Below are 25,048 nucleotides of genomic sequence, written 5' to 3'. Positions count from 1 at the left end.
GCCCAGTAGGAGTAATTAAAGCTATCTGATGAGGGAATTTAGAAGTTGAAAGGGATGATTGTAATTGATCCTGATTCAATCCTATTACAGCTTTTTATAGTTTAAGCTCTAGAGAAAGCACATTCCTTGTCAAGACTTTATTTTACAGATTCCTTTGTGTGTGCTGTGTTTTCTAGTCTCTATTTTTCCTTTTAATTTTTTTTTTCCTGTAGTAAATAATGAGCTGCCGCCTGAAATCCGGCTTGCCAGTGGTCAGCTAATGGGTGATGACCTGTCCCTCCTTACTGCAGGAGAGCTGTCACCTTATATCAGTGACCCAGCACTGAAGCTATTCCAGTGTGCTGTTTGCAACAAATTCACCTCTGACAGCCTGGAGGCCCTAAGTGTGCATGTGAGCAGTGAGCGCTCTCTCCCTGAAGAGGAATGGAGGGCTGTAATTGGAGATATCTACCAGTGCAAGCTCTGTAACTACAACACTCAGCTCAAAGCCAACTTCCAGCTCCACTGCAAGACTGATAAACATATGCAGAAATATCAACTGGTGGCTCACATTAAAGAAGGGGGCAAAAGCAATGAGTGGAGGCTGAAGTGTATTGCCATTGGCAACCCCGTTCACCTGAAATGTAATGCCTGTGACTACTACACCAACAGTGTGGATAAATTACGCTTGCATACCACCAATCACAGGCATGAGGCGGCCCTGAAGCTCTACAAGGTAAGCAGTGACATCCATTTCCGTTGGCACAGAGTAGAGAAGGGAATTAACTGTTTCAGAGCTTGGAGCACAAATCTGCAAGTTAGGAAAGAACGAGGAAAAAAAAAATAGAAGGGCAAGGTACACAGTTCCTGCTTAACGTTACTAAACGTATTTTGGGATACATGGATTTGGAGAATGTGTTTAAAAGATTTGCCATATGTCCCTTTTATACCTATGTCGGTGGCATTGATTGCTTTACTGGTTTCCCGGAAATAAAAGAACCTTTCTGAGTATTTTCACCTATAAAATAATACTGTTCTACTCCTTTTATTGATTGATGAGAAACAAACACACATGGCACTACTCTTGGCTAAGTGTTCATGGTTATAGGGAACAGATCGCGAAAACTGTGCTACTTCGTGAATGCATCATCTTTTGTTGTTTGGTGTCTGTCAACAGGGGCGATCTAAACACAGTGTGTGTGAGTGAGTGTGTGTGTGTTCCGTTGTTGTTTTTCTGTAAGTTTTGAGTAAACACATTTTCGCTTAGCATCAGTTCAAGGTCTTCCACTTAACTCAGTTGTTATTTTGCATGACCTTACCCCCACTGGGAGTGGAGCAAATAAAAATGTTCATTAAATGGCAAATATACTTTTATCTTTCCTGGGAAAAACAACTATGCAGATGTAATGAATATGTGCAACTGGTGAACGCCATTGACTACACAACTTGTCTTGACTTTTTCTAAACCCTAATTACTGGTTAATTTATTTTGTGAGTTTGTTTACTGAGTTGGCTGGACTGTCTTGGTTCTTGTACAAATGTAACAGATTCATTTCTATGATGAATAACTTGGTAACTTATTAAAAACTTCTTTTGTCTAGAGGATATTAAAATTCAGAAAATATTGCAAACCATTAGTCATTGTAACAAGCTCTAAATATGATTACAAAATCCATTTTGCAAGTGTTATCTATTGATTTATACTAGAAATCAGTGATAACTATACTATCAGGAGTTAACCAGCGATTAGAATACCTATGGCTTTTCTAATACTATTTCAGACTATAAACACACAACAGAAAGGGCAGATTGTGGATCTCTGGAGCAGGTGCAGGAATTATTTATTTGGGTTGGGCTGGCACTATTAGTTTGGGTTGTTTCTTGAAGTTCAAATTCTAGATTGAGGTACTGAGCATAAAAACCTAAAGATGTGGCGTGAGAATCTGTAACATTGTTCCTGTGATATCGGTGCTCTGTGGATCAATAATGAAAGCATTAGATTTGGGTTACACAGTTTGAGGGGAGTACAAGCCCTAATGTAGGATGGCAAGCTTCTAAGTTGATGGTATTGAAAATATAATAGAAAGGATTAATTGTATTATAATTCATAGGTTTTACTGTTCAATTGTCAACTTTTTTTTTTTTTTCCTGTTGATACCTGACCTATTAAAACTTTTAGAATACCTAGGAGGAAAAAAAAACAACAAACATTAAGTTTGTATAAATAATAGATCTGGACCCTGGGAGCCATATAGAATATTCATGAACTGTGTTTATATTCACGCAGCTCCTCTAACACTTTAAATTAACATGTTGTGAATAGAAGATATAAATGTACAAATTTTTCTATTTTATTGATCTCATGTGGGAAGCTAAAGAAAGGTAGAGTGTTACTGTTTATTTTCTCAGGAAAGGTTGTTTAATCTAATTGTTTGATGATTATTTAAACGTGTGTGTATTAAGTTTATCCATTCTTTCCATGAGTATGAGTTGATCTCACTATCTGCAGAACAATTTGCTAAGTGTCAGAGTTACTCTTGAAGTTTCTTTTCAGGGAGAGTTGGATATTGCCCTCGAATGTAACAGGCAAATGAGATAAAAGCTTGTTTATAAAGAGGGCTTTAAGGCAGAGAGCTTTAGATCCCAGAACCAAAGGATATATGTATTCTCCCCTTAAAAATGTTATAAAGGCATATAAAAATTTACTTGTCCCCCACTCTGCTTTGTTTATCTCTTAAATACTCAAGAGTCTTTGTAGCATAGTGCTTAAAAATGATCAGCCAACAAACAAAAGCATACTTTGAACAAACTTACCTTGAATTAAAAGAAGATTGAGGAGGTAAATATTTGAGCTATGGAAACTTGGTATTAGATAATCGAACTATATTATTTTGCATTATCCTTCAAGGAGTATTCATTATTTCCAGTAGTAACTAGAAAAATGCTCTAGAGTAGTAGTGTGTTGAGGATGCCTTTTCGAAACTGATTTACAGAAACTGAATGAGTCAGATATAGAGAATTTTCAAGTGTAGTAATGAGAATATTAGCAAGCTTGGTCGGCTTATGTCGGCAAAATGAAATTGCTTCATAAGTAACATTAATTGCTTTTAAATGAGAACCTAACAAATTGGCCTGGGCCTGGGAAGAAAAAAGTGATGGTTTGTAATAGGCTAAAATATTAAAATTAGACTTAAAATAGTTTCTGAGTTAATGACTAGACAATAATCTCCTATATAAAATTCATTTTCATTAGAGTTTAATTTACATCATTTTGCATCGTGAATTATTCAGACTTTAAGGGAAAGTGACAAGTAGCAGTTATAAGACAAATACAGAGCTGTGAGAAAACAGCTTTCCTCGTTATTGACAACATATTGATTCATAACACTCTAAATGTGGTTATGTGTCAGTTCGATTTGAATGGACCACTTTACCTCTTGCATTGTCAACCTGGAGCAGTATTACTAAAAGAAGTGTGTGTCCTTCTTCCAGTTTAAGGAGGTTAAAGGTTAAAGGTTAGGGGTTAGCTTAAAAGCATCATCTGCCTAGCTGCTTAACTTTAAACTGATCAATTTAATGAAAATCTGTTTTACAGATGTTGTTTTAATGTATTTGGCAGGATTTAAGCAGCTTTAACATTAGACGTATGCTAGTAAAAATTATTTCTTTATTTGACCAGAACAACACCTTTCCTTTTATGTTTAAGGTAGAAGGCTTGTGGGTTATGGTATTTTGGCAAAGAACCCAGAGGCAGAATGTGTTGATGATCTTTCCATATGGACTCAAAAAAAGAATACCTTTATGTCTATTGCTAACGATGACTGCAAAAACAAACAAAGCTGTATTCATTTTTTGGCAGTATTATTTTCCTTAGAATTTTTTTTTAAAGGGATTTTGTTATTGTTAAGGAAATCTTACTTCTTCAAGCACAATTCTCTCAAGTGCTAAGCACTATTAAATTTTGATTTTTCCTCCAGAAATTTTAATGGTGAAGCAAAATTGGTCTAGGAAATTAAAACAATAAAATGAAACTACAGATTGCCCTTCATCTTCTCTTCCCATGTGTAAAAGCATATTTAAAGTGAGGTTAACAAATGCTGAGTGCACAGATAGCTACAAGTCAGTGTTGTAAAGTGTGCACGTGTGTTTATCTATATCGACATCTAGATCTAGATATGATGCAAAAGCAGTGTTTCTTAGCTAACTACTGAATTAGATTTGATTATATTCTTCCAATTTCACACCTTTGCATCCTCTACATATTTTTGTCAACTGATATTCACATGATAAGTCCTCAAAATTTGTAGAATGAATACGTGAATAACAGAGATATGTATTAAGGAAACCCCTTTACTTCCAACCCTCATTTTTTTTTAAAGCATTACAATTGGTCTACCCCTTAACTGATCCCAAACTTCTTCTAAAGAATAGAGTAAAAAGATATAATGAAAGCCACTTAGCGCTACACATTCAAACCAAAGAAGAACATATACGACTTTGGCCATATTTCAGTTTTACAGTTTAGTTTAGTCAGTTTAGTCCCAGAACGGATAAGACCTTGCAGCCAGCTGATTGGTCTACCCCCATCCTATGCAGGGCTTGCAAATCCTCTTGCCACACCTGCACTTCAGCTGCTCTTATAATATTATATGTATTTTTAAGTGAGGTGTTCACAGCTTTGCTGGTTCAAAGTCAAAAGCTTAATTATACCAGCCTTTTTTCTTCCTGCATCTGCTAGTAGTGAAGCAGAATAGTCTGTCTGAATTCCATAATGCTATTTTCATATTTGGATTTCAAATTGGCTGAGAGCAGTGAATGAATCGCTTGTCTCCATGGTGAGCAAAAGAACACACGTGGGACTTAGTCCTAGGTAACTTTTAGTGTAACATTCCCCCAAGGAACATTTTTGGAGTTTTCTCATTATCCGTGTTATGGATGAAAGCATCCGGGTTAAGAACTAAAATCAAGGTGTGGGGGAGGGTCACAGAAGAGAATGCAAGGAGCCACATTGGGAAAAGTATGTGGAAGGGAAATAAAAAAATGGAATAATTAGCTTCACCTACTTTTTTGCATTTTTTTTTTTTACTAGTAGGAATAATAACCCGATCAGTTTGGAATTAACAAAGAATCACAAGCATTTTCATTTCAATAGGCCTGAGTCCAACTTCGCAATTTAAAATCAAATATACCAGATATGTACCGTTTCAATTATTGAACTGTCATTGTCCCGGTGTGATGGTAAAAGAGGTCAGGAGATTGTGTGGTACACATTTGCATAAAAGTCATTGTGCAAAAGGAAATTGGAATATGTGTGTGTATCTAAGAAACCAAAAACAGGTTTTTCTTAATCTTTTTCTAGTCATTTGTTTAGATGAAGAAAGCTGTTTTCAGAGATAAACAAAAGTTATTCTTTTCTGTTGCTAAACATTAACCCGAATATGGAAATTTTTACACTTTTTGTATTGGTTTCAGATTTATGTTTCTTTCAAGGTTGAAATGCGGTGTGAAATTTAATTCCAGGTGCAGGATTTCTTTTTAAAAAAAGTAATCACAACTCAAATTATTCTGTTGTATTCTCATACAAAAAGACAAGGCAGAGGTTGAAAAAACAGTTTCTGTGGTGAAACAATACAGCTTGCATAATACTTATAACTAATAAATACGCAGATCAAACGGAAAGGGGCTGGTTAGCTAATAGCAACTAATAAATCACTAGTGTTTTCAGATCGCAACGTAATTGGCCAGCCCTATCTGCTACGTCTACTTCTGTTTTTAAGCCTGACATTTGCTGAAGCACAGCCATGTGTTATAACACGGCTACTCCAGCACAAATATGGACTTTCTCACTGCTTTCACATGGCAAGTAATATATTACATCGTGAGCTGAGAACACTCTTTGTATTCCTGTAGAAAAAAATGACTAGAAATCTGTCTATCCAAATATAAAATATATATGTTAATACCCATCAACCCCTAAAAGGATTACTTTAGACCCAGCATTAGCAACTTACTACATCCATGTCAGAATAGATAAAATGATTCTTAGTGTGTGAAATTGTTAACAAACCCAGGCGAAATTTAAAGGGAGCAAAGTGTGCGAAGGAATCCTCCTATTTTATTTTCAACCTGTCTTTCCTTAACCAGTGCTAGCATCTCCCTGTGGGTCAGGCACACGCTATTATGCTCTTCTCTGTTTCTCTGAAATCCTTCCTATTTTATGCCACCTAGACCTTCTCTTCATGGAAATGCTCCATGTTGCGAGATTGCCCATCTAATTCCCCAAAGAAAACTAGCATTCCCCTAATTAAGGGGAAAGAAGCCCTTTCATAAAAGCAGAATAGTGCCTCCAAAGAGTAAATGACTTTCAAGTCTTTCCCGGGATGCACTTTGTTTTAAAGGAACTGCTTAATCTGGATGAAATTCGAATGTGTGAGGGGGTGTAGTGATTTTGTCAGGGATGGGGATTGGGTAGGGTGGGGCCCCACTCTAGGAGCTTCTCTCACTCATCCCCTCCTGAACACACACCACCCCCCACACATCATACTGCCCCTCATCTCAGAGACACAGTAAAAAATTTGACACTACCATTCTCTTCACTTCAGGACCATGTCAACTCATACTTGATGATTTATGTTACGGTTTTTGTCGAACTCGTGTTCATCCTGTCTCATGTGAAGTGTAGGTATGGTTCAACCCAAAGTAGTAAATCGCTTCTGTGTCACCCACCCTGAGGTCATTTAGGTAATGCATACAAAGGTGTTACCTCATAATTAATGTGCTCTGCCTGTGTGCTTCTTTGGCTTCAATTTAATAGTCCCTGTCAGTGGAGCTTGTTTAAAATTGCTGAAATGTTCAAATGGGTGCTGGGATGCCACGCAGTAATGCAGCCAGAGTCATATGTTAACCAGGCCTCGCGCTGCTGAAAGGGTCTTGGCCCGGGGTGGAGTGAGGAGGAGCTGGCATGTGCATAATGACCGTGGTTCTGCTTCCAGAACATCTGGCCTGCCTGAGTTCTACTGGAAATGCTTTACCAAGTTTGCTTTGAGTCTGAGCCTCTGCTCAGGCTGAGTTCAATTAGACGTGGAGATTTGTTCATTATTCAGATAATTCAAGCCTTAAAAGGCACTTTTCCCAAATTATCAGTGTATTTCAGGAGAGCTTATGATGATAGGATTTATTCAAATAAGAGTGGCCGTCGTGGCAACAGCCCCCTGTAGCCTATGAAGAAACATCTTCACAGATCCTGTAACCTCGAAGGAGTGTGGTGATTGGTATAGGCACAAAGGCTAAAGTTCTGTTTGCAGAATGCCTGAATGATATCCCAAGTCTTGCTTCTAATAAATACAGAAACATTGATGGAGCGCTTACTATGTGCCGGCTCAGTCTCTCGATGGAGGTTGTGTTCCCTTAACGTGGTAGGGTATAAGCCATCTTCTCTAAAAGGTGATGCTTCTGGACTCACTCTGTTCTTCCAGTGTGGCAGGAATATTAATAAAATTGAGGTTTGAACCCCATATAACAACCATCAAAAGCTTCCATGTTTTTTTTTTTTTTTCTTTCAACAATGGCTAGTCAAAGGACTGTGACTGCTCTCTTGGGTCATCAGTAGTTGCAGAGCAATGCTATTTGATTATCTTGACTTCCTCTTATTGCCCTCTTGCATTGCAGGACTTTATTGATCTGCTTTAGACAGGGTTATGGTGGGAATCTAAGGCAGTACAGCGCTTTTTCTATTAGTTGGAACATTCGTGTTCTTCACACGTGAGGATGATGCTACTGACGCATTACCTAGAAAACGAAGAAGAAAACCACTTAATAAAGAATGCAAAACGTCAGATTACAACTTCAGTCAACTCCCATATAGGATCAGGATGCTAATTTAGTTTGACTCCTGAAGAATCTTTGTAAGTTCAGTTTATAATACTGTCAGTCAGAGTTCTGCTTAAAGATAGATTATTACAAGAACCAGGTTGTTACTATCATAGATAATGATAGTTGCATGTGGCAATGTTTTATTTCACTTGGTTTTATAATCTTATGTTAATACTCTAATTTTCTCATCTTTAAGGGAAAGTACTTTTGTGGCCTTGAGTATAATACTTACATATATTTTATAAAATATGTACATGTCAATATCAAAGTATATTGGACCATATTCTTAAAACTTTATTGATTCAGATTTTTCTAAAGCCTTTCTTTCACTGGAAATGTTAGCTAGCATAGAAAAAGCATCTCTCTCTCTTCTTGTGGCTTACAGAATAAATGTCAAGGTTGTATTTTCCCATTAGGCAATTTTTAAAGAATAATGTAGAGGAAGGTTAAGGTTGAAAAATTCTTTGTCTCATGCTATCTGCTGATAAAATTAGTGGAATGCAGAGCTGAAAATGGAAAGAAATGAGCCATTGATAGGCTCAACTGTATCGCTTGACTCAAGTTTGGAAGGGAAGCTTTTAAAGTTTTAAAATATTGATTTTTTTTCCATCCATGAATATGTGTCCTGTATCAAGAAAAGCCTCGTCTGTAAAGAGAGTTGGCAATTGATTGTCTATATATGATTTATGAGATATTGGGAAGAAATCTTACCAAAATATTCCTTCTCCTGATGGCAGATACTCTGTCAACAGTAAAACCCTATTGATAATTGACTTACTCATTTATTCACTTAAAAAAGTGACACAGGCTGACAACAATCACAATAAGGTAGACTTCTTACTTGCATTATCTCATTCTACTCTTCCTAACAGTTATATGTTACTGTTTCTATTTTGACCTAATGGGAAACTGAGATTCAGAGCAAAATGCCTGACTTAAGTCCTCACAGATAGATCCTGAGCTGGAGTTCTAGCCCACATTATGAGATGCTGCTTAATAGGAAAACTTTTTATTGTGCTTGAGGATAGAAAGAGCAGAGAGTGGGACAGAAAAAGGAAGGCCAGAGCGCCGGAGGCAAACCTAACAATTTTGTCTAGGGCTTAATCATTTTGAAACCCACTTTTTAAAAAGATTTTATTTATTTATTCATGAGAGACACACACAGAGAGAGAGAGAGAAGAGAGGCAGAGGGAGAAGCAGGCTCCATGCAGGGAGCCCGACATGGGACTCGATCCCAGGTCTCCAGGATCAGGCCCTGGGCCGAAGGCGGTGCTAAACCACTGAGCCACCTGGGCTGCCCTCGGAGCCCACTTTTATTCCTTCAAGTTAGCATTAGCAGACTCCTTTAAAAATGTGGCAGATGCAGTGTAACACAAGAGCCGGCCAGGATGAATGCAGCCAACTAGAAGGTCGAACTTCACACCTGTTGGGGAGAAACTGCTGGTTGCCTGCAAAGCTCCTGGCACAACGGAGTTCTTTCGCTTTAAGGAAACTTCCTTTTACTGGCATTTTTGGGTGTTTGGTATATTAAATAGAAAGAATTAATAGAATATTTATCACTTCTAATGCCTGAGCTCTCCGGGCTTGCAAGTGAAGCACCTCTGGAAGCTGCACGCATTCATTCAGGTCACCAGGGTACTTGAACAGTAATGTACTAAATGGTACCCCGCTGACCTGAAAGAGGGAATGTGCCTCCCGAAGCATTAACTTCCCAAACAGGAACAACTAAAGCACAGTCTACTGTCTGCCCAGAACTCCATTCCCTTTTCCTGGCATCTTGATAACTACTGGAGGAAGACTTGTTCACTTGCTCCTCCCTTACTTACTTAGTTTTTAAAAATTTTTCTCCTTTTGAATTATTATTAATATTATTATTATTTTACTTTTATCTTTCACTTCGTACTTTGATCCATTTTCATTACAAGGTTTCAGAAAAAAATTTTTTTCACCATATGTTTCTAATGCACTCCTTTCCTCTCTCTCCTGAAAATTTTGTTAATGATTCCAACGTAAAGCTCCAAATCTTGTTAGAACTGTTTGCATCGACTTAATTTAAGAGATGCTTGCCTTCCTAAATCTGGCTACCTCTCCCTGCAGAAAAAAGTGTCAGTTGTTGACGTCGCTGCCATTGACCACATTCATTAATGAAATCTTCTTTTATTGAAAAATGAGAATAATCTTAGTTTTGAAATGACAAAATTGTTAGCAATACAGAAGCTCTCAATATCTGAACTGGTGTTTGTGAAGCATGCAAGGACAGTCTGTTCATTATAACGTTGTAATGTGTGGTACCTTTCAAAGGCTTCAGATATTTCTCACTATTCATTTGGCAAGCCTGAAAATAACACTAGCACATATCCTTAGGGCCTAAGATCATGGTAAGAAATCAGGTAGTAGGTCTGATTGCCATCACCTCTGAAAAAGTGTCAGTTTACAAGGAAACTCAACATATATTAGCACTTACCACTGAGCAGTAAGTGACAGCAGACATGGGGAGGGGGAGGATGATTCATAATTTTCATACCAAATGAATAGTGTTGTTTTTAAAAATAAGATTAACATGCTAAAAGAGGAATTATGCAAACCCCAGGATATATCTTTTAGAATTTGGTTGGTTTGTGAATCTATGTTGCATAGTACTTTAGAAGGCAGAAAACTATCTCCTATTTGCCGTGTGATACTATCACTACTTTTTAAACAGAGGCCCCTCAGTGTCCTTTGAGAAATAATTTGGCTAAAAGCAAGTTCTGGGTTATTATTACTTTTCATTTATTATAATTTTTATTAGCACATTAAGTAATTAAAAAAACACATTTGGATGAAACAATGGTACCAAGTTTTTTCCATGACTATTCCCTAAGAAGAATAACCAAACTCATAACCAAGTTCCTGAAAAATAGGCCCAAAGGGAATATATAAATAACTTTTTTCCCAGAGAAATACTGTTGTGGGCCTTCATAATTCCTTAAATATTAGAAAAATGAAGATGGGGTTTAGGAAGAATTATTTAGTTTTTAGAGTGTTCATTTTCAACACAGAGGATAATTACCATCTTTAAGTCATAAACGTAGAAACGTATTCCTAATTGCTTACTTTTGTAAACATTTCTTTAGATATGTGTTTCCAGATAGATCATCAGGTATAATATTTACTTATAAGTCTTTGTGGCATGTGCTAGGTCTTTTTATTCCTTCTTCTTCTTCTTTTTTAAAGATTTTTATTTATTTATTCATGAGAAACACAGAGAGAGAGCACGGCAGACACAGGCAGAAGGAGAAGCAGGGAGCCTGACATGGGACTCGATCCTGGTACTCCAGGGTCATGCCTTGGGCCAAAGGCAGGTGCCCAACCGATGAGGCACCCAGGGTTCCCCCTTTTTATTTCTTCTTGTAGTACTGTGTCTACCCCTCTAATTATGATGGTTTGATAACTTATTGGAAAACCATTGATGCAGAAGTATCTTGAGACATATGTTAACACTTTTCCAAAAGGTGAACAATTTAATTCTTTATCAATGGGTGTAGAAAAATGTGGATATATTCAGGTCTCATGTGTTAAGATTGAAAAGGCAAAATGCCAGTACTCCAGGAATGTTTTCAGTGAATATCCAGGGACATGGACTTACACTTATTTTACTTCAACTCCTGGAAAAAAAAATACATGCCTGTGTGCATGTGTGTAAGAGAGAAAGAGAGAGGAAAAAATAAGAATACAGTATATGAAGACTTATTTTTTAAAAATTGATGAAGATCATGAGTTAATCATTAATACCCACTTACTCGGTTTTAAAGTAAATGGCAGAAATCTCTTCCTGCATATTGTAAGTGTTCTTAGTCTCTAGAGATAATAAACCTTTGATGATGTTGTGCAAGACTCGTCAGCAAGCACTGAAATCAGGTCTGTATGTACACATGACTAATCAAAGGTTCAGGGAACAGGATATGATTTGGTAAAAGTGATAGGTTCTCCAAAAAGTAAATGGCCTCACTAATTGTGGGAGCACATTAAGCCTTTTTTCTCCCTTACAAAAGGCAGGCCCTGGTCCCCCATTGGAGCAGATATCTCTTCACAGAACTTTCAGCACTAAGTGTTTTTTTAAAGTGTCTTTAAAAGCAAAGGTGTTCTCAAATTAATGCCTACCTAATTAGTGCTCTATACTTTATCTAAAAGTCACAACAGATATCAGAAGACATTTAGACTCAGAATGATCCTTGAAATTCAGGGCATTGGGTAACCAGGACAAATATCTTCTTAAGTTGGTCAAATGTAAGATGTCTACAGTGGGAAAATGATGGAATAAGAAAATGATGGAATTAGAAAATGATGGAATTATAAAATGATGGAATTAGAAAATGATGGAATTAAGCATGAAATTATATAGGAAAATGTGACCAAATGTTTCAAGAAATCAGTTCTAAATTAGAAAGGGAAGGGACTAAAGTTATATGCTGCAAAGCCTACTGTGTGAACAGTGTAATGAATGTTGAGACCATTTTCTTCTGCTTTGCTGCTTTTTAAAAATTTGCATATGTATTGATATATAATCGATATAGAATTCATATTTATTGAATATAATTGCTACATAACTCATTTCCCATGCAATTCAACCATTTAAATTACACAAGGAAAGTTTTCATTTTTCTTTTTATTTCTTAAAGTAATCTCTTTGTCCAGAATGGGGCTTGAACTTATGACTCCAAGATCAAGAGTTGCATACTCCCCTGACTGAGCCAGCTGGGCACCCCAGGATGAAATTTTTTTAAAAAAATATTCACAGAAGTATGCAACCATCACCATAATCAATTTTAGAACATTTTCAACACTCCAGAAAGAAATCCTGTCCCATTTAGTCTACCCCCCATCGACCCCAACCAACCCTCCTCTCCTGGCCCTAGACAACCAGTAGTTGCTTTCTTTCTGTCTCTCTAGAGTTGCCTATTCTGAACATTTCATATAAATGGGATCATACCATCTGTGGTGCTTTATGACTGACTTCTCTCACTTAACATAATATTTTCAAAATACATCCATATTGTAGTGTATATCTATATTCGTACCTTTTTATTTTATTTAATTTTTTACTTTTTATTGAATTTCAATTCAGTTAACATATACTGTATTATTAGTTTCAGGGGTAGAATTTAGTGATTCATCAGTTGCATACAACACTCAGTGCTCCTTACATCAAGTGCCCTCCTTAATGCCCATCACCCAATTACCCATCCCCCACCCACCTTCATACCTTTTTATATACGGAATTTCCATTGTATGGATAAACTGCATTTTATTTGTCCTCTCTTCAGTTGATGGGCATTTTGTTGTTTCCACTTTTTGGCTATTGTGAATAATGATGCTGTGAACATTTGTGTACAAGTTTTTATGTAGATAGATGTTTTCATTTTTCTTAGATGTATACCTGGGAGTGCCATTGCTGCGTCAGCAATCTCATGTTAGTTAACTGGACTGTCATTACTGCCAGTCACTTCTTATATTGTACCTGGTCAGCTCCTTCTTCCTTTTCCTTTAAATCTTTAAATATTACATTTTTTTTCCAATCTCTCAACCTTATGCATCATCTGCTCTACTTCGGCCGATGAATTCAGTAAGAAAATTAATACAACATTTACTGAGCACTTACGAGGTGGCAGATATTCTAAGTTAAAAAAAATTAACTCATTAAATCAAACAGCAACCCTATTAGGTAGGTTCTATTATTATCCCCATTTTGAAGATGAAGAACTAAAACAATGAAATCTTAATTAATTTATCCATCATGGTAAGAGTGACAACAGAGTCAGGATTTGAGCTCATTTTGGCCGGCTCTAGCACCCACGGTCTTAAACAGGACAGTGTCACAGTGACGATCCTACCCTGAGAAGGATACCTGGAAAGGAAGACCTTGTTTGTGGCAGAAGGGATAGAAATAAGAGTGTAACTGTAATTGTCGATCTTCGGGAAGGATATGAATCCCCAGAGAGAGAAAAAGAGGTACTGATGAGATAGATAGAGATTGAAAGCCTTTGGGAGATGTAGTAGGATAGCAAATTAGAAAAATCACTGATAACAGCATATAGTTTAGGTCTTTTTTTTAAAGTGTCAGAATGTAAATTCTTTATTTGGTTCATAGAATGTTCTCTGAAAAAATATCTACAACTGAACTCTCCATATTTGTAGGAATGAAAAATTGGAATATTTTATGATAACTGAAGTTTACTGAAAGACGTGTTGTTAAGATTGATGTTCTAGTAATGCAGAAATGCTTGTTTGTTCTCATTTGTTAGAAACACATTGTGCTGGACCCCAGTGGTGAGTAAGACAGACACAAAGAGTATATGATTCCGTGCCTGTCCTCAAGGAGCTCACTAGTCTTTAGTAGAAAATATAGAATGCTTTTAATCTGTGCTTTATTTTCCCTTGTGATTTTGCCTTGTTAACAGCCTTTCTGAGTTCCAGAAGTTTGCAGAGACATTTTTAGTACTTTCTATAACACATTTTAGCAATGTTTACTCCTTTGTGTCATCTAGGAAGTTAATATTTAGATTTTCTGTGGTATTGGGGGAAAGAATTGGATTCTTGCCTCGCAGAACTTTAAGGGTGGTTGTTTGCTTCCACACCAGTAAAGATGGTTGTCCCATTATTGGGAAATAACATATAGTATCAGTATAATTTAAGTCTTCTCTTTCTTTGCCTCTCCCTCCTACTTATGTAATGTTTGTCAGCATGAGTATTATTTTTTCGTAATGGTAAAAAAATGGATAAACGGCAATATTACTTGGTGCTTTTTTTGGCCAACTAGGATATTTTTTTTTCTTTTTGTAGGTATAAAGACATAAGTATGTTTGTTTTTAGTATCTGATCTAATTAGTTATTGATAAAATAGTCTTAATATTTTTTGATAGTTATTTCAGGCATCATCCTCTTCCATTCAACAATTATTAATATTCCTTGAAGGTTTCAATTTCCGAAGACCTACTGATCTTCATAAAGTATTGACATGAGTACAGTGAGGTCAGGGGTTGGGCTACCAGTGTTCCTACTGTTAGAACATAGCCATTATATAATTTATTCTTTCTGTTTTATTATGAAAAAAACATTAAGGAGAAATTATATAAGAAAACATGATAGGCTCCCATATTATCTCAAGCTAAAAGAGTCTCTGGAATTGCTTTCTTGAGTCTAAAACACAGCAAAACAAAGATTGCCTATGTCAGCACTAATGTCTATGAATACCAACGAGCTTAATAAGCATTGACAAGGTAGGTATCACTTTCTGATACCCTCCCATTATGAATAGATTCGGGGAGCAGGGTGGTAGGAAGGTGTGGAGTGATGTCTCAGAAAAAGACAGTGAAAGAAGTGCACATCCAACTTTCCCTACATTTATGTCTATGTCTGTCTGTTTATCTCTGTGTAACTTAAGGAATGAAAAAAGAAGGGATAGGCATTTTCTGTCTTAAAGTGTCCAACTGACTTTCTCACTCTTTATATGGTTTTTGGCAAGCATTTCTGTGCCTTAGTTAATATATTAGTAAATGGAGAGAGAGAGGAAAAAAAAACACTCCACTGAGTTCTGTAGATCTTAATTAAGGTACAAAAATAGCTTTGAAAAAAGACTTCTGAGATGAAAGCTTTTCTTATATGTGGAAAATATTACTCCTGTCTTGTCAGTGTATCTAGTCTATTGGCATTGCTTTTTTGTACTTGGAGACAACTTCTGCTTTTCTTATTATTGGTAAGACACTTTCCTTTTTAATTTCTATAAGTGCACTTGGTTACACTATTATATCTAGGACTTGTCATTCTTGAAAAGCCATTCTTAACTTTATCTCTCCAATTGGCCTTCAATTGAAATTTGCTTTGAAGAGGAATGTAGCTATACTCATCAACTTGAAAATGGGTAAATATAGCTCATAGAAAATAACTATTTGTGTATCCTTTTATGTGCCTTAACTTCTATATCCATTCTTTCTTAGAATTTTGCCCACAGAAAAGGAGCTATGTATTACACTTTTAAATACCAGTTTTCAAGTCTGCCAAGTGTGAATTTGCAAATGAGTAGTAGTAAGTGGAGCTCACAGCTGAAAAATGACTGTTAAAAGCTTCCATGTCTGGCATTAATTTTAGTTTTGCCTTTAGGCTGTTACCACAATTGTTTCATCTATACAATGGGTTCTGAGTTACATTATGATTAGAAAATTAGCTATAACTTAGCGGTCTTTGAGATCTGGTCTAAATGCGGTCATTTCTGTGGTTCTCAGAGCTGAATTTATTCTTAGCTTTAACAAGGGTCTTATCTTAAATTGCTGATGTACTTACACATAGATCAGGTTCCAAGTTTTCCATTGTTTTGTTCAATCCACAAATACATGTTTGTGTATTTTTCTTGTAAACAGGAAGCAGGGTAATATACCATATATAGGGAGACAGCTGAAAAACATCCCTTAATCCCTTGTGTTTGTTTTACTTGTTTGATATTAATCATTTCATTTATTCATTTACTGAGAACCCACTTTGTCAGGCTCCGTGCAAGGGAATAAGGATATAACATCAAACAAGACACAGGCTTTGCACTGGTAAACTTTATAGTTTAGTGGAGGAGACAAGCATTAAACACATCATCATGTTTTAGGCAAAGCAATAGTTAATTGCTATTGTAAACAAATAATAAGGTTTTTTATTATTAACACTAGTGTATTATTTGTGTTACTAGTATGTAGGTGTTTGTATAAATCAGACTCTTCTAATCTTAGAAGCAAGTGGAGAATTTGAATGAGACACTGTATGGAGGTATTTAAAAGAGTAGTTGGGGCCTGAACAGAATGGACATCACTAGATACTGCCTGTCATGCAGAAGAAGGCACCTACAAGGCTCAGTGGTTAAGCGTCTGCCTTTGGCTCAGGTGGTGATCCTGGCATCCTGGGATCCAGTTCCACATCAGGTTCCCTGTGGGGACCCTGCTTCTCCCTCTGCCTGTGTCTGCCTCTCTCTCTGTGTCTCTCATGAATAAATGAATAAAATCTTAAAAAAAAAAAAAAGAAGAAAAGAAACAGGCACTTACCACTGAGATTTTATCAGAGTACAAGCACTTTCAAACTTTTTGGAGTCATGAAATGCTTATATGAAAAGGCATTCTAGAAATGGCTGCATATCCAATTGACAGATTTGAGAATAGGATATGCAAGTTTGGTTGAAATGAAGCTGATCATTAGACTGGCTAGTACTTTGAAAACATACTAATTCCAAGGCCATGGCTTTTAGGGATGTATCCAGGAATCTCTTCATTTAAAGAGATGATCTTGAGGGACGCCCTGGTGGCTCAGCGGCTGAGCATCTGCCTTCAGCTCAGGGCGTGATCTCGGGGATCCGACATCTAGTCCCACATCAGGCTGACTGCCTGCTTCTCCCTCTGTCTATGTCTCTGCCTCTCTTACTCTCTCTCTCATGAGTAAATAAGTAAAATCTTAAAATAAAATAGAGACGATTTTGATAATCAGCCCGATTTAAGGATTGCTGGACTAGAAGATCGTGAAGATTCTAGTCTGTAGATCTACAGACTCATGAGAAAAGTCGTGAATGTGTGATCATACTCAGTTCAGCTCCATTCACATTTGTTCCTCCTGTGTTCAGAAGAGAAACTGTCTTCTAATGTCTTCTTGGAATCCCCTCCTTTCACACCCTAGGATTTTGCTAGAGTCTGCTGATGCTGCATATTCTGTCCAGACAAATCACGGAAAGCACTGCCCTTGTCTTCCTCATTGTGTTGCCTCTAAGGATGAGAGTCTGACATGTTTTGATATTTAAAAAATCCTATTTCAGTAGGAAAAATGGCAAACCTTTATAAAGAAAACCTTTCTGTACAAAACAGCTGTTCTTTTGTTGACGGTCTGGCACTTCAGTGAATTGTCGGGCCAAGAAACCGTTTCGGAGTCCAAAAGTTGGGTTAAAAAAAAAAAAAAGTCTAAGGCCCCTGGATTGAATTTTGTAGGAATATCTTTTTTGGTCAATTTTTGGAATCCTGCTTTGCTTCATCATAGTTGCAAAAATCTACTCTCCTTGTACACGAAGATATCCCCAGGCAGCAGATATATAGTCTATTTTCTGAACAGGAATCTTATAGGTCTCAGGAGAGCCAACTTCCACAGGCCCGCTGGGTTGTCTGCTCATTTGTAGCTCACTGTAATGATTCTGCAATTTTTTATTTTCTTGCTATTCTAGGAAGGCAGATCTTGAGGTTTGTTTTTGGAGCTTTACTTCATAATAGCATATATTTTCTCTTTCTGTTTCTCTCTGCACATATGGATATAGAAGTGTGGGTATGACATGTGCATGTATGTGTCTGAGGAGTGTATGGGTGTGTGTGTGTGTAGACATAGATGTATATTTCTTTATCCTGTTTATGAAAGAGAAGTATGTATAGTGTGTTCTTTAGTTTGACAATTTTCTTTTAATGATATCCCATATTTTCCTTTTCTCCAGAACATATCATCTAATAGACATAGACTGGTAGCTACAATGACAACCAAAGCTAAAAAGAAGCAGATAAATATGGTGCCCAATTTCATGAGCAACAGAATCTATATTGCCAAAACACATTACTCTGGAAAAGTTACTGTATTTAGTTACTGGCAAGCTAAAAACTAGATCTTTGTCTATTTCAGAAAGGAGGGTCTTTTTTTTTTATAGATCACCTTGAAATAATCAATCAGTTCTGTACAAGAGCTACATTATTAAATGTGGATGTACTGTAAACTACCAATGCCAAAGTGTACCTGAATCCCACTGGCCATATAGCTTATATTCCATGAGAAACCCAAACAAAACAAGCTCCCCCCTCATAGACTGAAAGAGTCATGCTAATAAAATAACTGGGTGATTTAGTTAAAAAATATATTTCAAGATATTGCTAATAATTTGATGGTCTTGACCAGTTACTTGAACCCAGTTGATACATATAGATCAGGATAGAAGTTTCCTGCCTTGCCTGAGGTGAGCCCTGGGCCTTTGGTTATTTCAGGGTAATGTTCAATGACCACACATAAGTGTACTATATATAAGTGTACCATAAAATAAAACCTTTTGAGGTTTGTGCTTAAGAAAAAGACATAGTACAGTATTGTATGTTTGTGTGACCTAAAGCATTTTGTTCTACTATGACAGACATATCATCCTCCTGTGCCAATATAAATGCAAGGACATTTCATAGTCATAATCTGTTAATACCAGTTAGCAGTGTCACAAATTAAAGCATTAGTGGATTTGTGTTGCTTGAGGAAGCAACTGATATAAAATACCAGGAGGTTGAAGGAGTGGGGCAGTTTATTGTAACATAATTCTGCATACCATGTAAAGGCTTCATGCCTGTTGGTGTGAAGCCTTTGAGTGGGCCTTCACAGAGAGCTCAAAGGGATAGTTCAGCATGCAGCAAATATATAATTAAGAAACATTAGGCTAGATACATTCTCAAAGAAATAATTTTGGAGATCAGCAGACAACAAAAATCAAAAGAGGATATTACCTTTTTTTTTTTTTTTTTTTTTTTTTTTACAAGAAAAGACTTTACTGCTTTTTAAAAATGTACTTTTGTAGTACAGGCAAAAAAAAAAATTATTCCCAGGATTTGAAAAAGGGCATTTTCTATAGTTGTGTTGTTTTGGGACTGTACTTAAATAAAAATTTAATGATGATTTTCAAAATGTACTTTTACAGGAACTACTGATAGTCCTGTAGCAGAGATTTTGGCCAAATTATTAATGGTGATTCTATCATGAAGGATACATAACTGTCTTATCAAGAGGCCTATAACCTAGGAGCATGGAAATGATTGTATAAATTATGGAAGGAATATTAGATTAAACTCCCTCTTTAATTTTAGTAGTGGTTTGAGAGAGTAATACATTTATTACTGTAGAGCATTTTGTATTTGCCTAGGCTTTTCAATGATTTTCATATTTCCCCTTTTTAGCCTAGATTATGGATATATTCTGAGAGAAAGTTATAGGGAATAACAATTATAGAGAATGAGAACCCATGGTTAAAATTATATGCACATTGAACTACAATGAGGGTATTAAAAGTATTTCATCCCATTTGTAAAATATCTTCCATGACTATGAAAGGGCAATATTTTTTCCAATTATATCTGCTTTAGCCTGCAAATGGATTACCTTATAAGAACTCTTATAAAGCAAAGAGTCCAAAAATAATTGAAAGTGTAAGGACAGATAAGCTGGGCATATAAAGGCCCTGAGCAAACTTCTCGCCATAGCATTCACAGAACGGGAAAAGAAAAGAAAAAAAAAAAAAAGTTTATCTTAACTCCTGCTCAGGACCAGATGAATATTTTAACCCTTAGCGTCATGATGCTTCTTATTGACAGGGAGTACCTCCTGCATTACTTCTAGCCCCATTCTCCAATGTCTGGAAAGATTGCATTTTGACTTCCCCCATTATTAATAACCAGATTTGATCTTAGGCTGGTCCGAGGTCAGGCAGACTGGCCAGGTCAGCCTGTTTGTGTGTGTGCATGAACTGTGACATCTACTCAGAGTGACAGGTAAAGGATGAGGGTGGTGAAACAAGGGTGTTAGCCTTAAGCCCACCAAAAGGAGCTTCTTCCTCCTGGGAACAAAGATCCCTAGGGCTGTGGCCACCTTCTTTTCCCAAACCCTGGCTTTGCTCATAATGTTTCCGTTAATGATGCACTGTTGAAGAGAGCATTTGAGAAGAGGCAAATGATTTCAGTCATCTAACTAAAAACAATAATGCACATTTGCATGATCAGAACTTTTCATCAGATTTAACAGTATTTTATATGGATCAATTTCGCATGGCTTTTCCTTTTCTTAGGTAAGTGACTCAGGCACACTACAGTGTGGTATCTTTATATCTGAAATGCCCCCCATTTCACAAGTAAAAAATACGGAAGCTCTAATGAATATGGGACAAGACATATTTTAGAAACTAGATGAACAACTTTAGAAGCTCCAGATTTTTAGTATTTTTCTATAAAACCTATCAAATAAACCCATTTTTCAAAAAAAAAAAAAATCTGGCCTCTTTCTGGGTAAAAATTCCTAAGAAGCTATTTGGTTCTTAATTGATTTTCTACGTCAGTTGTTCATTGAATAGATAAGTAGTGCCTGTGATATTTGATTACAGAGCAAGGCACCCATTTAACCTTCTGTTCTTTCCTGGCCAGGATTTCAAATACAATAGAACGTTCCTCCCTGAGGCTCAGCAGGATTAGACAGCTAGCGGTAATCCCTGATACGCTGAAATAGACCTGATAGAACTTCACCTCACTTGTTTAGGATTATGCTCATGAATTCCACTCACCCGGCAGCATTAACCCTTTAGGGACTTGGGCTGGGATATTTGATCAGTAAAAGCAGCAAATAAGCAGAGGCCTATTAATAAGTTCTAAACAGTTACACCTCATTTATTGGGCACAGTATAATCATAATTTTGAAGTTAGAACTGAATCGATGTTTTTTTTTTTCTGATATTTTGCTTCTTCTATATATGGGTCTCGAGATTTGTATTAACTTATCTTCCCACATATAATTTTGTTTAAGAAACTTTATGAAAAGTTCTGGTTTATAATAGCTTTCCCACCATGGTCACAGTTAAATCATCTTGTGGAGGTGAAGGATAAATGACTTCATATAAAGTAGTTCCTTGATAAGTCTAGGTTAACTGGAACCAAGGCAAGTATGAAAATCCCCAAACCTCATTTTAGCCAGGGGTTTCCAATCTCTTCCTTTTCCTTTCATTAGAGCAAATTCCATAGGTTTGAGTTTAATTTTCTCTCTTTCCCCTCTAGGGGATATGAAAATGAGCTAAGAAATGGCCAAAAGGCAGGAAATCAGTGGGTGAAAAAGAACTAGTAAAAGGTATAGTTAATCCACAAATTGGAAAGTCAGCCCCATGTTAATCAAGAGATGAAAGGAAGAGCATACACTCTTTCAATGCAGGTGGCAGTACTGGCCTTTATCATGGTTTTTTAATAATTTACATTGAAATCTGCTCCTGACACTATTAGGCCATCAAAATGAGGCCCTTGCAAAGTCACAGGTTTGAAATGGGTTATTAGTGACTACTAACACAGTCTGGGAGAGCCCCCCAATCGTTATGGAAGTGATTACCTTGAATCATCTAGGTCTTTTTGTGTTGACTCTTTAAATATTCATATTCACAACTAGTTCTATTAATTATTGAAATAAGTGATTCTGGTTTTGATGATTAGAAGATTTCCCACCACGCTCATAGGTTTTAGAAAAATGTAAGTTTTATTTGAGAGACTTAACCTCCAAATAATGTTATGATGATGAATATGACCTCATTGCCTATGGTAATATTTCAAGGTCAGAGATAATTTAATGCTAAAGCATTGGTGCATCCACCTCCTTTCTTGAATATTGCTTTTGTTAGTGGTTCTTAAGGGGATTGATTAGAGAAAACATTTGTTTTTATTAAGAAATTTTTAGTGGAACAAATACAATCACAATGAAAAGATAACTGTGAAGAATTTTTAAAAGCGTTTTCTGTTCTTTACCAGATTCTTCACCCTGCAGATTAGTGCAATTGTAATGATAGCCAACGTCATGATTACAGGAGAAATATGGTGCATCCCTCATGCTTTGAAGCTTAATTTTTTGTAAGAACTTAAATAAATCCAGGGAGTAAATGGATGGGATTAAAGCTGAAAGAATGGTCGGGCTCTAATAATATTTTGTTTTTGTTTGGTGGGGAATGAAGAGATGCTGCGAAGTGGGGAGTTGTGACTTGAAATGATTCAGCCAATCTTTAATTAACGATCTCCTCTTTTACTTTTTGTACAGAATATCTAATTTTCATGAGTTTAGAGAGCAAAGATGATTTCTATTGTTCAGTTTAAGTGACATATTATTCTAATTAATTGGAAAAGTGCTCCTATGGGATAGGTGACTCGAGGATGGAGCCTCTGAGGCTCTGTCTTTACAGTGGTCCTGGATTTGCCCTTTTCTCCTGACATGCTTTTACATATGCTGTTGCTGAGATTCCGGTTCTTTGTTGTATGTTATAAAATTCTATTGCATCAGCATGAACAAAACAGAAATATTATAGATGTGAACCTTTCACCCCAAAAGACATATAACAGATTGAAAAGCTCCAGATCAGGGTAACAAGAATGCTTGCAGCCAGCATGGATGGGTTTACAGATGACTAAAAGCTGGTATTAATAAATCTCGAAAGGAGAAGAATAAGAGCAGAATTTACTGAAGTCTGTGAAATAATAAAGGGACGTGAAGCTAGGCCATGTGCATCTTTGTACTGTGTGTCAGAAAGAGCTAGAAATTCTTCCGTGTAACTGGGAGAAAACAAATTTCGAAGTGACAAAGGAGAGCTTGGTGTTTGTTTTTCTATTTGTTAATAAAACGTAATTTACCTCTAGAATAATTGAGTTAGAAGATTCTGGAAAAACTAATTCATCTTGGAATCATAAGGACAAAGGAGACCTTGAGGAGTCTCCTCCCTGGCAGACAGGCAATATTAAAACCATCCCCCAAAGAAGTCCATCTGTATTATTTTTAAAGAGAAGGAACTGGTTTAGTTGTGGCCAATGGAATGCTTTGTGACCACATGAACAAAGAGATAATGACTGAAGAGTTTACAGCTCTGAAGCAAATCCATTGATTCTGTAAACTTTGTTCATATAATAATGCTGTTGAAAAAATTCACAAGTTTTTTTAAAGGAGTTTTGCCTCAATAGTATATTTTTAAAACCATTTTTAAGTATACCCTGGGAAATGCAAACTTGATTAACACATGGTCCTTGACTTGGAGATGGTTAGAGACATATACAAAGAGCTAATATGCCCATATAAAACTCCTACGTTTTGTATCGCTACATAATAACTAAAATTCTATGTAGCAGGGAATGTTTTATGTCCACCTTATTGTTCAGTCCTCAACAGCACAATGAGGTACATGCAGTTCTCATTGCAACTGTACAGATTAGGGAATGGAACATAACGAGGTCAGATGACTTCCCCAGGGTCATACGGACAGTTGAGATGTGAACCCACACTTACCTTCCTGGAGGCTGTGCTCTTAAGCATCATTCTTTACTGCTAGGCTTCTGCTGTGGCTGACATCAGTCTGGAGTCCGTGGACACCTCGGATGTCCATATGTGAGTTTTAGAAAGGTATGGAAGGTGCATCTCCTGAGTGTATAAGAGGATGCATTTTCCCACAAATAGGCATGCACATACTCTTCTAAGATTCTCAGACTCTGTAAATTTAAGAACAATCATCCTAGAGTATGGACTCAGAGAGCTACAAAGTGGTGAGAGGTTTTACAGTTAGAGGAGAGTATGGCCAGGTGGGCAAAACAGGAGCAAGTTAGTGTTTGGATGGAATCCTACAGGATTGAATAGGTGGATGTGAGGTTTGGTGTGGAGAGAGGAAAGAAGGCCACTGTCTGATTGAGGAAAGAGTTGGTTGTTTCCTCCTCAACTTACAGCTGAGTCAGTATAACTGTAGACATTTTACCTTCTTAGTAGTAGGAGCCTGTGATCCAGACAGTAAAAGCAGTATATGTCCAGAGAGTCCATGGGTTTGAGTGGCTAATGGGAGCTGCTAACTTCTCTCCCATTCAGTCACTGATCTATAGAGGTCTGCAAACATTTCATTTCGAATATAATTGAAAGAACCTGAGTTTCAAAAATAGATAAATCCATTGCTTCATATTTGCAGTATCAGTGAAGTAGAACAATTCTCTCTCAAAATACAATAAAATTAGTCTCCATATATATTTCTGAATCAAAGGAATGAATGCTGACCACACCAACATTACAAATTTTAATTAGCTGTCCTTTGGATGGGATATGGGAATTCATTTTTATTTAATGTGATAGTCTTAGGTCATACCACACTTATGGTCAAATTTTTTGTGTTATATATATGCTAATAGTGCCTAATAAGTTCTCAGATACTTTTTTTTTTAATACAGGAAAATTTTGTTGGGTTAAATTCCTTCATCAAAGTATTTCTATGTATGTCATTGTATAAATTGATTAATACAGGCACTTTTGAGTAGGGCAGTCTTTTTGGAGATATCTAAAGTGTATATGTATTAAAGGAGTATTAATTGTTAAATTATTAGTATTCATAATATTTTATAAGTTCAAAGTGTAGTTTTAAAAATAATGAAAT

At 36.5% G+C, this 25,048-nt stretch overlaps 1 protein-coding gene across 3 annotated transcripts in view; it reads left to right on the top strand.

The window, feature by feature from the left end:
- The window catches only part of ZFHX4 (zinc finger homeobox 4), a 182,213-nt gene that overhangs the window by 26,515 nt on the left and 130,650 nt on the right, over positions 1-25,048 (top strand). For 2 of the 3 annotated variants that reach the window (XM_072804165.1, XM_072804166.1), the window contains exon 3: positions 213-715. In XM_072804165.1, the coding sequence (XP_072660266.1) occupies positions 213-715 (503 nt within the window). The remainder of the gene's footprint in view (positions 1-212; positions 716-25,048) is intronic. The other variant, XM_072804167.1, reaches the window with a different exon arrangement.

Source organism: Canis lupus, chromosome 28, assembly GCF_048164855.1.
Source record: "Canis lupus baileyi chromosome 28, mCanLup2.hap1, whole genome shotgun sequence".
NCBI classification, from domain to species: Eukaryota; Metazoa; Chordata; class Mammalia; order Carnivora; family Canidae; genus Canis; species Canis lupus.
The sequence above is the reverse complement of the archived record's forward strand: the minus strand, read 5'-3'. Positions and strand labels throughout refer to the sequence as shown.